This window comes from Carassius auratus, chromosome 9, assembly GCF_003368295.1.
Source record: "Carassius auratus strain Wakin chromosome 9, ASM336829v1, whole genome shotgun sequence".
Lineage (NCBI taxonomy): Eukaryota > Metazoa > Chordata > Actinopteri > Cypriniformes > Cyprinidae > Carassius > Carassius auratus.
Window position 1 is genome coordinate 20,480,020 of NC_039251.1, and position 19,540 is coordinate 20,499,559.

At 36.2% G+C, this 19,540-nt stretch overlaps 1 protein-coding gene across 1 annotated transcript in view; it reads right to left on the bottom strand.

Annotated features, from left to right (window-relative positions):
* Positions 1-919: 919 nt before the first annotated feature.
* ramp1 (receptor activity modifying protein 1) overlaps positions 920-19,540 on the bottom strand; it is a 29,951-nt gene continuing 11,330 nt past the window's right edge. Inside the window, exons 2-3 of the mRNA XM_026271954.1 lie at positions 12,967-13,102; positions 920-2,148 (exon numbers count right to left, since the gene is read on the bottom strand). Coding sequence (XP_026127739.1) covers positions 1,893-2,148; positions 12,967-13,102 — 392 coding nt within the window. The 3' untranslated portion in view covers positions 920-1,892. The remainder of the gene's footprint in view (positions 2,149-12,966; positions 13,103-19,540) is intronic.

Consider the following 19,540-nt stretch of genomic DNA (forward strand, 5'->3'; position numbering starts at 1 on the left):
TACTGTGATGTCTGAGATAAATATAAACTGGAATGATTCAACTAAGATGATCTAAGCTAAAATGATTACTACGTTTGCACTAGTACATGATGTTCATCTGCTTATAGTGTACATACACTTACTACATAATCCATCTGTATAGTATGTTCATAATACACCTATCTGTATATCATGCTGATAGTATTTAAAAATTTGTAAATTATGTTCAGTCTTATCTGTATATTTATTGTACATTTGTAACATAGTAGACACGGTATATCTGTTTATCCTGTACTTGCTGCTTATTGCACTCCTGGTTAGATGCTAACTGCATTTTGTTGCCTTTTACCCTACATGTGCAATGACAATAAAGTTGAATCTAATCTTATCTAATCTAAAAATGAAAGAGGAGTTTAATGATTTTTAGAAAGTTTCACTGTTGTGCTGTGTGAACCTGTATTATTGAGACCTTTATTACAAAATGAATGACAATTACTCAGTGAATTTGTCTTGTTTCCTTTATGTCTTTTTTTTATTAATGGAGTTGGGTGGGTTACTGATTTAGGTTTACTAGTATAATGCTTTACAATTTGCATTATAAAATAGCAGCACATCAGTGAATTGGTAATGCAGGCAGTTATTTACAAGCATTTCTTATTTGTCTTTGACATTGCAAAATTAAGCTCAGGGTAAAAATAGCATAATACATGAATCCATGAACATCCTTCTTGCAACAAAATGCAGACATTAAAATCATGCGGCATAAACATCAAACTAGACTGACTGATCACACTCTATCTGACCTGCTGTAATTTAACAGCTAAACTTCAGCTGGCTCATGACCACATGCCTACCTTTGTTACAGTTTGTTCTCCTGACAGCACATGGTGTGCTACGAAGCAACCCCCTAATGAGGGGAAATATACAGAATAAAAGAGTCGAGGGCAAATGGCTTTATTAAAACTGCAACAGAAATCAGATGCTTTGAAATTCAGCTGACATTAGAAATGTCTACTGTCTCTGTGCCATGGTCCAGTTCACCACAGGCTTTTAAACCACTCACTGTGGGTACAGAGCTCCAGGGAAACACATATATAGCTTTAAAAAAAGCAATTAGCAGAATCATGTGAATAAAAACATCCTTTTAGTGCTAATACATAAATTATTTCACAACAAATGCTGCAAGCTTCTTAGCCGGTAGGTTGCTCTCCGCTACAGCAGGAAAATATTTTCCCTTGACATGACCTTATGACGAGAGTTCATGAGATGAGAGACGGCAAATAAATGCACTGATTCTTTCTGGTTCAATGGTTCTACTGTTATCTGATACAATGTCAGTACAAAAGACTGCAGTTCTGATCCAGAACCTGATGTCTATTGCCTGCAGTATATCGTGGTTGTAGCCCTCTTCTTTTCTTAAATCAACAAAAGAATACTAATCCTGACTGACTGACTGACTGACTGACTGAATGAATGAGTGTCATCATTTGGCACAAAGCACATTTATGAGAGTGAAATGCATTGAGGGTGACACAAAAAGGTTTGTTCAATGTCCAGTGCTCACATGATGGTAAAGGTTTGTCGAACGTGTGGGAATAACAGTGTCCTCCCTTCGGTGTGTGTCCATCCAAGGTGAAACTTATCCGTCATCATCATAATGACTTGCATCTAGACTGGAGATCTGTTTTACTAACAGAATACTGGTATGACAAAACATTTAGTTAAAAACTACCTCAAAGAAATAGTGCTGTTTCTGTATAAATGACTGGTTTGTTATCTGTGTGCAGATAACACAGTGTCAGCATTCACTAGAAGTGTTTGGATATACAACCACTTGATGAGAAACAAGTCTTTCTTAGTGCTTGCAGTCCTTCTCTATTGTTCAGTGTGGAGGTACTTGGTTAGCTTATCGATTATACGATACCCTCGCTGCGTTTACTCCTCCACACCACTAGGGCAGTCATGAGTAGCGTCACCAGAATGGGCACCACAATAAAAGGCCCCAAGATCCGATTGGGTGGATCGTGAAGCAGCCGTCCAGACATTGAGCAGTCATGGAAGTAGTGCCTGTGCACCCGGATGAAGAATTCGTCCACCATTCGGTTGGGCCAGAAACAGTTCATCTTCAGAGCCACCAGGAACGTGCAGTTGGTCAGTTCTCCATAGGACCTTTAGGAGAGCAAACAGGAGAGTAATGTCAGTGGTTTGCATAAAATGGGTCTGTACATTTTTAAAACTGAACTCCTATTTTCAAAGGAGTCATGAGAAAGTGGTTTAAACGTGAAGTGTGTGAAATACTTTCTCCTGGCCTGTGGGAGCAAAGTGCAGGGAAGCTGCTTGCAGGTTTTTTATTTTCTCAAAGAGTGCAAACAGTGTGGCACTTTCAAAACATTGCTCTTTTAAAATAGTTCAACATGCCACATTTTAACTTACTGCAATGGCTACTGGCGGGAGGGGGGTGCAAACTGAGTTTCTGCAACTGTGAAACAATTAAATGATTCACTGTTTCTGAATCACAGGTCAAAACAATGGAAATGCATCAAAAACTCCTTTACAAACCAACTGCCAATGCTCTCTTGAAAGTGCAATCTATTAAATGCTATCTACCATGAAATATTAATGTACTAATATTATGCAAGACCATTACTTAAACATTTAGTATTTATATAATATGTTCTTTTGCTAATTAACAGGTTTTATTGTGTGTGTTTGGCTAATCTGGCCAACAATAGACTGCTATGCCACCTTTTGTTATAAAGTTATATTATATTATAAATGTAAAGTTAAATATAAAGTTATGTCATATTATAAAACTGATCCAAGATCAGGTATAAAAAAATAAATAAAAATTGTAAAGACTAGTTGATGGGTTCAATTGCTCCCTAGTGGCAACCTTTGAACTTTTGAAACGTTTCAACAGATATGAAGTGACAAAGTTTGGCAACACTGGTTCAAATTAAAATACTGCAAAGGTTTCAAAGCTTCACAAAGCAATGTTTTGAAACATTCATCAACTAATGGCAGGTACTGGAAATATCTTATATTTTCTTCTTATATTTTCAGTTTGCCATTACTACTAAATAGGCATGTTTTATTGTGGAGCTCAAATCTGCTAACTATTTGCTAAGGTTCACATGAATCTCTCGTGCTGTTCCCAATCATCCCTAAAATGCATGTCTGCATATTTGTGTAAGAGCATGCTTGATAACTGCTTTTATTAAGCTGAAATAATTCTCTCAGTGACCCTTAAGGAATGAGATCATCCCAATGATGATGATGTTGATGCAGATTTTCTGAGACTGTTGTTCATATGAGCTCTTAATAGGCCCCTGTGTGAGTGTTCGACCCCGATCCCCCTCCCATGGGCCATCTATTTATAAGCCCAGTCAGCCTAGCGTGAGATGCCTGGCATAACCAGCGCAGACTTTTAATCAAGAGTTTTCTTCCGGGCCTGTTTTGGGGCTGGAGCAGACCGCACGCCCCCTCCACGCACATTTCACCCCGAGGGAAAAAGATGGCTCTCAGGATGGCAGCTCAAACACTCAGGCAGACCAAAAAGCACGTCTCATCTTCCCAAAGAGCCATGTGTGACACATATGAGTGTCTAGGTCACCCCTGTGTGCACAGCTGGGCTGTAGAAGCTAAGGGTGCTTGGTAAAGGAAATGCGAATGGATTTAAATAAGTCAGCAGAGAATGACTGGAACTACTGAAGATTCAAGCGAGGGGTTTAAAGGATTGACTTGGAAACTGAAGTTTAAGCACTAAGCTGTCCTATGTGTATTTCCTTTTTTATGATTCTTATTTTTTATGCCCATGTACAGCAATTTCATACTGATCGTCATATGGCGTATCTTTAGTTGATGTTTGTTTCAGTGTGCCTGGGTATCAGTCATAGAGATGGTTGTGGTGCACGTTCAGTAACGGTGGTGGGACTGAGTCTGTATTACTGGTATTAAAGTTCAGGAGAAGCTCCAGGTTGTGTTAAACCCAGTCTGTTAATGGACTGACCCTGAGCTCACATCCCTGACCAGCTCTGTCTGCCTGTGTATTTATAGCATTCACAATAAAGACTAAAATAGACAGAGAACCATCCAACTGTATCTCCACAATGGACAGTTTAAATAGTTGGCTAATAATGGAAAGTAGCATGGTATTTATTTGCCTCATTTGATTTGTATTGCTGTTTGCTAAGCTTTATTAATGCTACCCATACTTTATATTATACAAACTTCTAAACGTACTCAACTTTGGCACATAACTTAACTATTTCACTGTTATTGGTACCATCTACTGCAATTTTGGTATAGAGACAGTTGTGCACAGCACAAACAGACGTATAAGATTACACAGGCATGTACAATAGCCTATATGTGGCCTCATATGAAGCCAAACAGGAGCACATTTGTAAAGGGCAAAAGATAGATCCATACAAATGGCATAAATGGCAAAGTCCTATAGTGACACTTCATAAGGCCACTAAAGAGGTCACCACCATGAACATGAGCAAATCAGAAGTCTAATAATATCATATATATTGCAGTTCGTGTTATAAAGATGTGCACATAAGGTTGTGGCCTTATGTCACATCCATCTCTACATCAGTCATCACATTTTCTTTACTCTGTAATTGCTTTAAACACGATGCCATTGTAAGCCTATAATACATTCATGTAACTTGAAAGCCATTTCGGTTGCAAGAGCCCCTGCCTAATTCATTAAGAGCACATCAAACTAGGATGAGAAGTGCTCAACTTGTGGAAAATTAGCTTTTGGTTTCTGCTCTGCTGAGGAGACAAACGAGCATTTCATCAAGTTTCTGTTTTTATATATCTAAATGCACAGTGATGAAGAAGAGATGTCAAACGTATCATCACCAGCTTGAACAGAAACAGCTGTGGCAATATTCAGCCTGTAGCATCAGTTTGATATGAGGTAATTTAGTGAACGAGTTAAATTTGGATGTTTAATCATGAGGAGCCCCAGGAGCTTCGTTTTTGCCCTGTCAAAACCTATTATCATGCAATTAGCAAGTGAATACAGATAAGATGAAGCGGTTGTGGCTTAAATGCACTCACCGCAGATGTGAGACAACACATGATGGCTTTGTACGGAGGCCATCAATTACTCTCATGACACTCCGAACCCATGTGGAATACAAAAGATGTTGAGGCAGAATAAAAGTCTTAAATTTATGTCTGGTTCGTCACACTATCTACTACAAGACAACAAGTTTGTACTATTATGGTGCTACATTTTTTGTATAATTAGGCAAAATTACAACTAGAATATAACTTTTTTTTTATTATTAATAAAAGTTTTAGGGGCAAAACTGTTGGATGTGGGGAAATTGCATCACAAGAGGGACAGTCACACATTGTGGAAACATGAATATAAACCATTGTCACAAAATATTTATTTTTAACAGATTTTGTAGCTTAAGGATCTGAATACAAGAACACACTAAAATTGTACAAAGTTTATCTATTGACAAGAAAGATTTTATTTTCAAATAATTTCTCTTATTAAGTTTATCATCTCAATGATCATTTACCTCATGTTTTTTTATCATTGTTATTATTTAAGGGGGAAGTCTTTGGCAGCACTGTAAAGATCAATTGGAAAAAATGCCCAAATGTCTGTTCTTGAGAAAATGTCTTGTTTTGCACATGAAGAAACTAATCTGATATAAAACTTGGTAACACTATTATATACAGTGTCATTAATTATGCATAAAGTATATACAACTAACCCTAGAGTAGGTACATACGGTTAATATTACTCAGTTCCTAAATGTTTTATTACTGTAACTAGGATACCTTCAAATAAATATAACCATACAGAGTTTAATATAAAACTCTTTGAGTCTTTGCGTCTATAATGGGTGACTGCTGGTGCTTTTCTCCATTGACCATATGGTGGGAAAGTCTCTTGGGAGCTTTTAGTCTTGTAAGACAGCAGATTCAATTTCAAAATGGTTTAACGCCGCTAAATATAACTAGTAAGGGACAAACATCAACATAGAGAGACCATGACTACGGCACACTGTCAGTGCTCAGGCTGTGGGATGAGGGTTTCCTGCAACTAAAAACCAATCACAGAACCGAGATCACAGCAGGGGTTTCATGTTGGTGTTCCATTATCAATCGCTGCTTTCGGTAAAAGCCCCTTTGCAAAGTCTGCAGTACAATGTTACCTCACGCTCAAATAATAAGCCCCTTTCACACTGCATGTTGGGGTCCCTGAAAGTTGATGGAGTGCTTTCTGTGTGAACACAAACACGTCCCAGGATTGATTCCGGGACCGATCCCGGGTTGGGGTCCTAGTAACATTAGCCGGGATCAGTCCGGGAAAGAGCTCTGTGTGAACAAAAGCCAGAACCAGTGCCATAAAGTGTGTGTCGTAGTGATAACTCTTTTACAGGGTGTTCTGAAGGCAGCTCAATGATAAATTATGTGCAAACTGTAATGAAGCAGAGATCAGTTTTAAATTCTCACTATCCTGAAGCTGAGATCGTTCGCCAGTTTAAGTGAAAGTTAACGTGCATAGCGTTTTAGACTTGTAGATTACGCATCACATACTGATGTCACGTGTCATTTCAAGACCTTTACGGGTTGTGTGTGAATGCGCGCAAAGATTCCGGGAACGATACGGCAACAATTGCTGGGACACATTACCCGTGTATCATCCGGAATCTCAGTGTAAAAGGGGCTATAAACTGCACAACTAACGGTCTTAGTAGTTATGTCTAGTAAACTCAAACTTTTTTTATTAAACACACACACACACACACACACAAACACACACACAGAAACAGCAGATACTTGCAGAACGTCCTTTAAAACACGTCGAGCATGTGTATCTACTGCAGTTACAAAAGCTGTTGATCTCTTTCCCCTGGATACTAAAGGGGATGTGAATTGTTGAAACATACTATAAGGTGTCACCATCGCTGGCTCTTTTTCTCTCTCTCTATCAAAGTCATTAAGTGTCATCAAGGCTAACAAAGGGGTTAAATGCTTTCAAGTGTGGTCACATTCCACAGAGCTACTGGAAACTATCCCACAAGCACCTGGACTATTATGTGGATTGTGCACGCTCGGTGGAACAGATGGACCTCTGGATCAGAACCTAAAGCTTGCGACTGCATGGAGAGCAACAGCAGGAATCTGGCTTCAAAACAAGTTAAGCTTTATCGACAGTATGGAGCACTCTGGAGGGTTTAAATGAGGGTTTGCTGGAATTTCACAGTGGGATAGGGAGACCGGAATTTTCAGTTCCCACAAAGGTACCAAAAATATTATACACATTTTGGTGTTAAATCTTGGTGGTAGAATGAAGCTGTATAGCGGTACTTTCACATATAAATTCAAACACTTCCAAATGCAGACACTGCAGGAAGTTTTTACGTTTCTCCATATTGTACAACTGCATTCAGTTCCTACTCTTTACCTCCAGGACAGTTTGTGAACCAGCAATTCTACATTTCAGCTGCCGTCGCCAAAACAGTCACTCTGCTTCTCTTCTCTCCTTTAGTTTCTTTCTCACTTTTCAAGTGATCATATGGGCTGCCCGTCCTCATCAGGGACAGGGCAAAAGGTCACAGAAGGACCCAAAGAGTCAGAACTGCTCAAACAGCAGATGGTGTACAAGGAAATGATGAGTACAATGAGTGAGGACCCCTGAGCTGGAGTTACAGGACCTCAGATGTATTACTGGCTTCAAGAGGATAATGTTCGTCATGGAACAGATTGCAGGAGAGGCCTAAAGGGAAAAGCCTGAATGTTTTCTGGCCTGAAAACATGACCCTTCTGTGTCACAGCTTTATCCACTATACATTTATCGAAGCAGTCGTCATACTTTTTAAATTAGACTTTTCAACAGTTCAATTAAACTCAGTACAGTATATTGTAAAATGATATAGAAGTTTAATTAGGAGCTATAACATAGTTCAGTTCAAATATCAACAAAGAACATTTATTACCAGACTATAATTACACTTTTTGAACACATTAACATGGTTGGACAGTGTAACCCCTGTGTTTCACAAATCCAGATAACACACATCAAAACCTCATAAAATGGCAATGAAGTGTGAAGCCTAAATTAAATCTGATTACAAACAGAAGGCAAATTTGAAAGATTAATGTGCTGGTCAAAATTAAGTTTTAATCATGAAGTGATGCTTTCTAAATACCTTTCAGCTGTTCAGGAGAACATGAACCGTCATGTAACCATTAGAAGATTATCCCAGCCATAAAGCACAAAGTCATTCCTTTCTTTGCTAACTAGATACTGACAGCAACAAAGATCACTAAGGTTTTCATTCTGCTACTTGATATCTGTGAAATGAAGATATAAATATATTGCTTATATTGCTGTCATAATTCCCAAATCTCATTTGTTCATGCGCATATTTAAACTTGAAGACAAGTCTTTAATGTACTTTTTTTAAAATGTACTCACTGTACATTACTGTACTCTATCATTGTATGGGGACAAAACAATCTGAAAAACATCTGTTGTGTGCCACAGAAGAAGGAATATTAGGTTTGAAACAAAATGAGGGCATGAATTTTTTTTATTTTTTTTTTACTATTCAATTAAAATCATGTCCTGCAATAACCTAAAACCACAACAAGATCTCCAGTTAATGTCTCCACTTTGATTTAATGTAAACCTGCTGGGATCGGTGCTTGTTAAATCAGTAGCAAAACGCTTAATGGTGAAGTTTTAACATCTGTTCTTTAATTAGATTTTTTTAAAAGAGTGGAAATTATGTTTTAGACAAACACCTGCCTATACAGAGGCATGAGAACGTTTGAAAACCCTGTGAAAATGTGAATAATTTTAACAAAAAAGAGAGATCATACAAAATGCATTGTATTTTTTTTTTATTTAGTACTGTCCGGAGTAAGATATTTTAGATAAAATATGTTTACATATATTTCATAAGACAAAAAAAAAATATTGCTGAAATTATTAAAATAAGCCCATTTAAAAGTTTGTGAACCCTTGGTTCTTAATGTGTAAATACCTGGTTAATCCACGACTGTCTTTTTTGTGATGATTGTTCATGAGTTCCTTGTTTGTTCTGAACAGTTAAACGGTTAAACACTATTCTTCAGAAAAATCTTCCAGCTCCTGCAGAGCATCTTTTTCCAGCATCATTTTCCAGCATCATTTGCATATTTGAACCCTTTCTAGCAGTGATTGTATGAATTTGAGCTCCATCTTTTCACACTGAGGAGAACTGAGGCACTCAACAAAACTATTTAAAAATTGTTTAAACATTCACTGATGCTCCAGAAGGAAACAATGCATTAAGAGAAACTTTTGAACAGGATGAAGATGTCCAATTCAATTCAATTCAAGTTTATTTGTATAGTGCTTTTTACGATATAAATCATTGCAAATCAACTTTACAGAAAATTAAGTTTCTACAATATTTAGTAGTATCTTATCAGTGGTGACTGTCAGTTTATGTGCATATGGCAGAAATGTAAGGAACAATCAATTAAAGAGGTAATCCAATAGACGATGAAGAGCCGGGGGTTAGAGACGATCGAATCCCCGGCTCTTAATGCATCGTGTTTTCTTCTGGAGCATCAGTGAATGTTTGAACCTTTTAATAGTCCTCAGTGTGAAAAGATGGATATCAAAATTCATACAGTCACTGCTGGAAAGGGTTCAAATATGCAAAAGATGCTGGAAAACTGAAGAATCTGCAGGAAAACCTCACAAATCTCACAAAAAACAAAACAAAAAAAAAATGTTGTGGATAATCCAGGTAATCACACAAAGTATTAAGAACCAAGTGTTCAAAAACTTTTGAATGGGGTTATTTTAATAATTTCAAATATTTTTTTTTATTATTTGTTTTGTTGACTATATATATACACATCTTTTATGTGAAATATCTTACTCAGGACAGTACTAAAAAAAAAAACACATCGATTTTGTATGATCTTTTATTTTGTTAAAATTATTCACATTTTCACTGATTCTGAAAGGTGCTCCCAAACTTCCACATGCCACTGTAATCACAGCTCTGCCATTTTAATTTATAGATATTTTACAAGCATTTTTTACCTCCAGGCTGTACTTTAAGAGGAGCTTAAAGAACAAACCAGCATTCACATGAATGACCCTTTGGAGGGCAAAAGGGTTAGTCTGTAGATTGCTGGTTCCCTCCAAAGCAGTTTAATGCTCCATTGCCCAAGTGCAAGGGTGCTGACCTCCTCCGATCATTTGTATACATCCTTAATTACCTGCAGTCGACTGCCCTCAGTCCTCAATAAGTCTTACCTCACCACTTCTGAAGCTCACTGGAGGCCACATGCTGTTCTACGGTGTTGCTCAGATCTCGTCTCAGACCTGTGGATGTCTCTAGACAGTGCTTTGTGCATAATTGAGCAATGGAGCTGGATGACCTCATGGAAGGAGCCGAGGGGCCATACATTCTTTAATGAGTGCTGTTTCACAGGTGTGTGGGGCACTTGAACCTGCTTTCAGATCTGAGAACACCATGCGATCCCTAGACCTATGAAATCGCAACCTTTGAGCAAAACCACTCTCCTCGAAGGCTGACAAATTGAGCCTGGAGTCTAACTTGAAAATATTGAAATATTAAAGATATAAAAATAAATTAAACATTAAACAAATATTGCATTGAAGTAATATTATCCACTTTCTGTCATAAGAGATTTATGGCATGCATTTTTCTATTGATTTAAAGCAGGTTGGAATCAATCATTATTGATGTACTCTATATATTAAATAAAGCCAGCCAACTCACATTTGTGCTTGTTATTGAGGTTTAATGGCATCCTGATCCTTTAGAAATGAAGGCAGAAAAACATTGTTAGCCAGGATGTTAAGGCTTTGATTTTGTTTAGTGGGCTGAAGCACTTCTGATGTAAAAAAGCATGAAATAAAATACCAGAGATCAAGGTCATCACTGTTTATTACTGTACAAACCATTATACACAGTGAGCACAATCTATGACTCAGTGTCTAAAGGGAATCAGCTTTTAATATAGTTGACATACTCAGTCAAACAGAAGATATGAATAATCACTTTCTGTCATAAATGACAGCTCAGTTTAACAACTACCCCCAGGAATAAATCGTCCTCCTGAACTCAATCCTTTTTGTTTGCAACCTTAGGGCAACATTCAGAGATTTTGATCTGTCTGACAACAAACGCACCAGCAATGTTTGTTAAAGAGCACGGAGAACATTTTGCTCAGATAATCATTCCAGCTGAGTAAAGCAAAAATCTGGCTTACAGTGAAGCATTTATAATGGAAATGAATGTATAGTTAAAATATTCAATAGATAAACAATTGTGTTAACACTATTTTTGTGTGAAAAATGGTTTATAATATTTTCTGTGTGAAGCTACATCTAATTTTACAACTATGCTGCCATGACAATGAACGTTTTAAACACTAAAATAATACACACATTTTACAAAAAATAATGTAAGTGCTTTAAAAAAAAATTAATAAGCTTCAGATGTCTTGTGCTTTTAAATCCTTCAGTAATTGCCCACCATTCTCTTCCATTTAAGTGCCTCACTTTAATATTAAGAAGGAAAAAAAGTTATTAAAATATCATTTTTATTTCATTCCAAACCTGTAGGACTTTCTCCTGTGGAGCACAAAATAGATTTGGAAAAATGTTTGTTATCAAAAAGATTTGATTACCATTGACCTCCATTGTATGAATAATAAAAAAAAAATAATAATTCAAAATATCTTTATGAACCATAGAAAAAATAAAGTAAATGGAACAACATGAGGGTTGGTAAAGGATGGAAATGTTCTCAATTTTGGGTGAACTATCATTTTAAGCACTGAAAAACTCAGTCAGCATTCTGCACCTTGGCATGAGCTACAACAGAAACGAGTTGAGCCACATGGGAAAAAAAGTGTCTGGAGTGTTGATGACAGGGACTGGCAGACCTTGCTGGCCCTGATCCGACAGCTTAGACATCCAGTGTCACTTTTCTCGACTGTATCTTTCTCAAATGTTGCACTGGAGCACAACGGCTTCAGTCTAACTTCAGAGTGCCAGAGTTTTAGGGTCATTTGTCAAGGGCACAGAAGTAAAGACAAGACAGTTCTTCTTGTTAACCTGGAAATGTGAAAGTTCTTCCATATCATGTGTTTCCTGGGGCACCATGAATAACCTCTTCCATTATATCACAGAGACAGCTGGGCATATTGAGGCATTCCCAGGAACGGTGTACGCCTGGAGCTGTGCCACATGGCACACTAAATCCCTCTGAAGTATGTGATAATATGGGAACCCCTGTCATCTCTCTTACTGAGAAAACTCTGCTCTTCACTGACCTTGTCATGAAGTGTTCAAATAAACACGCAGTCATGTCAGCTGCAAGGTAGGATTGCACTGAACAAAAGTTGTTGAATGAGTGCTGAACCAACGTGTGTGTGATGTGAAATGGTTAGGGGAAGTTGGGGGTCAGTAATTTTTGTGTGTTTGAAAGAGGTTTTTATATGTTTAAAAGAGTGAAAACTGTAATATTGTGAAATATTTAAAATAATTGTTTTCTATTTTAATGCATTTTAAAATGCAATTCAATCATGTGATGACAAAGCTGATATTTCAGCAGCTATTACTCCGGTCTTCAGTATCACATAATCCTTATGAAATTATTCTGATATGCTAATAAGTGTTCAAGACACATTACTTATTATCACAATTAAAAATAATTTTGCTGCTTAATATTTTTGTGGAAACATGACACATTTTAAGAATTTTTGATAAATAGAAAGTTATAAAATATAGACATGTTCTGCACTCTAGGATCGCTGTCACTGTATTCGATTTCCTCTCCCACCAAACAGGAAAGAAAATGACATTAAACCTACTTTGACAATAATTAATATCCATGGAGCATGTGTCAGCTAAGAATTACCAATGATATAATAAAGTCTTGAAGTGGCATGTTGATCACTCACTCAACTGTGTCCTCCCAGCTGCACCACTGGCGCTGATCGAGAACCTCCATGTCCAGCTTGAACTTGGCCAGGCAGAACTCCTCAATGACACTGCCATAGTGACCACTGCATGCTGTTGTCAGCACAGACAGATTCACTGCAAGAGAAAAAAAGAATTATATATATTATACATAACAATTGAGAACGGTTTTCCATAGACACCAAGAGTCTGCGCTGTGTCATTGTAGAGCTCTTACACTCTTTTGTCATGTCTATTTGTAGGTTTTTATAAAAAAAAATACAAATAAAATAATAATATACCCTGGAACACAAATCACTGTAAAATCACTCTTAAATCACTAGGGTATATTTTTAGAAATTGCCAAAAAGCATATTTTTATATATATATTTTTTTTTGCACCCTAATATTCCAGATTTTCAAATAGTTGTATCTCGGCCAAATCTTTTGAAAAATTGACAATTAAGATTGGTTTTATGGTCCAGGGTCACACACACACACACACACACACACACATTTATTTTATATACAGTATAATATATATATATATATATATATATATATATATATATATATATATATATATATATATATAATACACAGTGGGGATCGAAAGTTTGGGCACCCCTTGCAGAATCTGTGAAAATGAGAGTAATTTTCAAAAATAAGAGAGATCATACTAAATGCATGTTATTTTTTATTTAGTACTGTCCTGAGTAAGATATTGTACATAAAAGATATTAACATTTAGTCCACAAGACAAAAAAAATTGCTGAAATTATTCAAATAACCCCACTCAAAGTTTGGGAACCCTTGGTTCTTAGTACTGTGTTCTGTTACCTGATGATCCTTGGCTGTTTTTCTGTTTTGTGATGGTTGTGCATGAGCCCCTTGTTTGTTCTGAACAGTTAAACTGAGCAGCGTTCTTCAGAAAAATCTTTAAGGTCCTGCAGATTATTCAGTTTTCCAGCATCTTTGCATATTTGAACCCTTTCCAGCAGTGACTTTATGATTTTGAGATACATCTTTTCAGACTGAGGACATTTGAGGGAATCAAACACAACCATTTAAAAAGATTCAAACATTCACTGATGCTCCAGAAGGAAACAAGATGCATTAAGAGCTGGGGGAGAAAACTTTTGGAATTTGAAGATCAAGGTAAATTGTACTTAATTTGTGTACCGGGAAACATACAAGTATCTTCTGTTGCTTACGAAGGGCAGAACTAAATGGAAAACAATTATATTTCTACAAAATAAGAAAAAATTGGCCATCTTCATCGTGTTCAAAAGTTTTCACCCCCCAGCTCTAGTGGGGCTATTTTAATAATTTCAGCAATTTTTTTGTCTTGTGGACTAAATGTTAATATCTTTTATGTACAATATCTTACTCAGGACAGTACTAAATAAAAAAATAACATGCATTTAGTATGATCTCTCTTATTTTTGGAAAATTACTCATATTTTCCCAGATCCTGCAAGGGCTGCCCAAACTTTCGATCCCCACTGTATGTATGTGTGTGTGTGTGTGTGTGTGTGTGTGTGTGTGTGTGTGTGTGTGTGTGTGTGTGTGTGTGTATGTATGTATGTATGTATGTATGTATGTATGTATGTATGTGAATTATATATGCTAATAGAAACAATGCAAAACAAAAACTATAATGTTTATGATGTGCTAAAAGTGTTGAGAATGGGGAACATGCACTTGCCATATTTATGCGTCTCGATAATAATGCCGTTTACAAATCACCTTCCTCTAAATTTTCTCATCAATCATACAGTAGTTCATAACGGTTAACTGAATGTTCTGGGTTTAATATAGACTATGTGGACTGCTGCTGCTATCACAGAAATTAATTTAGATTCACCCTGCAGTTTGTAAAAGACATAAATCAAGCTTAACTTGATTGAATCCTGGACATTTCTATAAAATTGAACATCACCTCCAGATAACCAGCAATCCTGCTGTAATTAATACATTAATTTAATTTAAAACTCTCCAGCAAAGTCAGTTACAGATTTAACATTACAGATGAATAGAATGGAATGGGGAAAAAAAAACTTGAGAGGAGAAACAATGATGAATCATTTCATTAAATCTGATATAATGGTATTAATGTGCAGTTCTCGAAAAAAAACTGCCTTTTAAAACAGAGCAGCCATTGTCTGGCTGTCATTTTCTTTCATATCTGCTGCTTGCTCTACCTTCTATTGTTTTATTCTCCTACAGAGATCTACAGGAGCAGTGTAGCTCTCGCCCTCAGTGCCGTAAAGAAAGCGGCTGATCAGTATGAGAGACGGACTCACGGTCAGAGCCAGAGACGGTGCTCCCCTCGACCCATTGTTAGTCAACAGCAGCTCTATCACATCAATTAGACGATTAAAAATAAAGAGAGAAAGAAACATGTTTGTGTGAGGTCCCAAAAATGAAGAATTTCAATCCAACTTCCTATGATAATCCTGAAGGATGCCAATGTGAATTCACTGGATAAACTGAATCCCTACAGGGATTTTTGGCTTTTTATAGAATAGTGTAAAGAATAGATTTTGGTTTTATTTAAAATAAAAGCTTCCCAGTAGGATTGATTCCAAAGAGAATCCTTACACGTAATTTTTTTTATTATTAGTTTTCATTTATTTGGTCTTAGATCACCCAAGTTGCAACTGAAATAGATGTATTAGGGCCAAAAAATAAATAATAATAATAATAATAATAATAATAATATATAATTGCAGGAATTAAATCTTTATGGGAAATGGCTCAGGACCTTATAAAACACTCTGGGTTTAATCCAAAAAGGAAATGAGTTGAAATGCAAATGAATGCAACATTACAACCTCAAACCATATTTGCAAATAAAAATAAACTTGGCAGCGGGGAGATGAAATGATGATCAAACTACAAAATGCATAAGAGAGCATAAAATTCCTCAAAAACACTAGATACTGCAAAGTTTTAGATAGATATGGGAAAATGTTCCTGCTTCATTTTATATACACAAATAACTCTGGATATCAAGTAAATCCTCCAATGATTGCAGCTATCAGAGACTGAAATGGAATATAGCAGATTATAAAGATTTCTCCAACACAACAATCAGATATTACTGAAAAGAAACATTTATATGCATCATATTGCTTCAAAACCTGACTTCAACTGCTGCAGGCTCAGAAACCTCTTATCCAGCATTGTCAATGAGAATAGTGTTGTAAACTGCTAAGAATGTTAACTTGTGGACATTTACCAGTCTGATGACAAAGTGAACTTAAAGGTACATTAACTTCTGAGCATCTTATGTTAATAATAATGATAATAATATTTTGTGATGACGGCAACAGTAGTAATTTTAGTAATTGTGGACTGCAGGAAGAGACCGCAGCACCAATCCCTTTACTCCTCTTATGATCAGCGTGACCCCCGTGGAGAGGGTGAGCAGCTTCAAGTACCTTGGTTGTAAACATCTCCGAGGACCTGACTTGGACTACACACATTCAAACACAGGTTGATACAGCCAGGCAAAGACTGTACCATCTGCGACAGCTGAGGGAATTCAGGGTCTCACCAGCAATCCTGAAAACTTTCTATTCAGGGGCAATAGAAAGTGTATTGACTCAGTGTATCTCAGTGTGGTACGGGAACAGCTCCAGTCAAGACTGCAAAGCCCTGCAGAGAGTTGTGCGCTTAGCTGAGCGCATCTCCGGGTCTGCTCTCCCCTCTCTGCAGGACATCTACCTCAAACGCTGCAAAAGCAGAGCTGTTAAAATCACCAAGGACTCTATCCATCCCAGTAACCATCTTTTCACTTTGCTGCCATCTGGTAAGCGCTTCCGTAGCCTGATGGCAAAAACCGAGAGACTCAGGAGGAGTTTCTTCCCACAGGCCATCAGGCTCTTAAACTCAAAACCAGCCTCTTAACATCTTCATGTCTCCACTTAATATTCATTTATCAGTAAGATATTCATCATTCTATACCTCACACTGACATACTGACAGTGTCAACCTGTTTGCACATTGCCTCTTGTAGATTCCTGTGTATCTTAATATTTACGACTACAGATTACATTCATGCACATTATTTTGCGTTCTATATTTAATTCTACAGTATATACATCTTTTTTATATTTTTTATTTTTTTATTGTTTACTTTTATTTCATTCTTTCATAGCTATATTTATGTATATTTTCATCTATGTTGTTACCTTTAATATTTGCACTGTCCATGGAGCAGACCTGACTCACATTTCACTGCTGGTTATATATGCTCTATATAATTGTGAATGTGATAAAGAAAAATCTTGAATCTGATTGAAAAATAATAGTAGTAATACTAATGCTAAAAGATGATGATAATATTTTGTGTGGATGGAAATAGCAATATCAATAATAATTAATAATAATAATAATAACAACAACAACATTTATATCAGTAGCAACAATAATAACAGCAATAATAATAATAACAATAGTAATACTAAATATGGTGATGATGATAATATTTTGCGATGACGGCAAAAGTAATATCAATAATAATAACAGTTATAATAATAATAAAATGATAATAGAAATAGTAGTAATGAAATAATGACACATAACTAACAAATACCACACCTCTCCTAGGTTTTATTTATTTATTTTTTTTTTCCTCCTCATTCATAGTACAGTTACTATTTGTATGTATGCCTTAGCTGAGGTGGTGCATTAAAAGAAGGGTGTGGTGCATTAAAATTAGCATTCGGTGTATGAAAACCATGTGTAGTATATGTTAGGTATAGATTTGATTTGATTATATTTATATATTTTTATTATTATTATTAAAGATATTCATTATACCGTTACTGTCCTTATATCAAACAAAATATCATTCCATCAACATCATTCTATTACTGCTTAATGTTTCTATTATATTGATAATGTTAATAATATCAATAATGTCAATAATAATATTAATAATAAAAATAATACCAAACTTCTGAGCATCTTAACTAGCTGGATCTCCCAATATTAATCTTGATTTTGAATCACATACATCACTTATTTCAGAAAAGTCAGACTATCATTATTACAATTCAGATTACATAATGTAATGTATTTATAATGTCATAGCCAGTTTTAACTTGCATCAGCCACTTGGCAGGTGTTAATTCTGCATGCTAACTTCAACATTTCTAAAACAAAGCACTGAGTAAAATTTCAATCATACGATATTCCTCTCTCTGTTTTTGCTTGTATGCCAGTGTTTTCTCTTCCGCATGCCAAGAGATTCATGTTTTTGCACATTGGTGCTGCAGTCAGTAACATTTGGAAGAGAGAAAATTTTCATTTATGCGATAAGATTTTGAATACAAGCCACTAAGTCTCAGAGTATTGGACAGAAAGCGTTCCTCACATTTTCCCCGGGCTAGAACACAATCATAACTTCAGTAATATAAACTGGTTTTATCTTGGGAAGAAAAAAAAGAAACAAATCCATTCACTGTTACAATTCCTTATCTTGAATTAAATCACTTTTCATTCCCACGATGCAAATGTAAAACAAAACAAAAAAGTGAAAAACATTTAAAATGTCTTTATAAAACAAAAAAAGTGAATGAAAGTGAATAGTTATGTAGTAAGGCACAGAAAACTGGATGTGCAAAGCAGTAAACCAAGCGTCCAGAGTCTATGAAAAGACAACATCAAGCATGTCATATATGACCTTTGATGCAATATTCTCAATATGACAGGAACCTTTCAATGGCTAACCTTTCCCAACACTTAATTAGTCTCTGTATGTGTAAAAAGCATTTGTGCGTGAGTGTGTGTGGGCAAGTGAGAAAGTATGGAGCTAACCACTTCACATCTGCATTAAGCCGGCAATCTGGATGATATCCAGGATCTCTTGCAGTCAGTTAGTCAGTAATATGTCCCTCCATTAACTGTGGTGTGCAAATGCAAATGCAACAAAAATAAAAATAAAAAGAGAATAGAAAGAGAGAATTGAAATGTTACAGTATAAACTTATCATGGTGCTACACGTGTGATTTCACATTATAGCAGGCGCAAGCTTTTATATTGTCCTGAAGATGGATGAAAGAAAAATTGAATAATACAGTGGAAAACTGTTCCAGTTTTGCCTCCCAATACAGGCAAAAATGGCATGTTTGCTTATGCAAAGTGAATTTTTAACCAAGACTGGACTTGCAGGAAAGGGAACAGGGCGCACAGTACGGTGTACATGCTTGCTTCCTGAGGAGCTGAACCTGTTATAACAGATATTAGGAAAGACAGCTTGCCATTCATTATAAATGGAGGCAAGAGAACAAATCACTGCAACACTGTGCATTTTGTATGTGTAGGAGAGCTAAATACTATTTAGACACTTCAGTCACACTTAGAAATGCATGAAAGTCATAGCATTAGATAACAAAAAGAAGCACCGGTAGAAAATAAATGATGCTAAAAGCACAAAACAGTGGTAAACTCACAAACAAGTGTTTTCAGAACCACTTCAATTTGTTACAAACCACTTACAGTATTTGTACACACAGAACAGAAATTCAATGTGCAATTGCATTGAATATGACCTTATTATTGAAC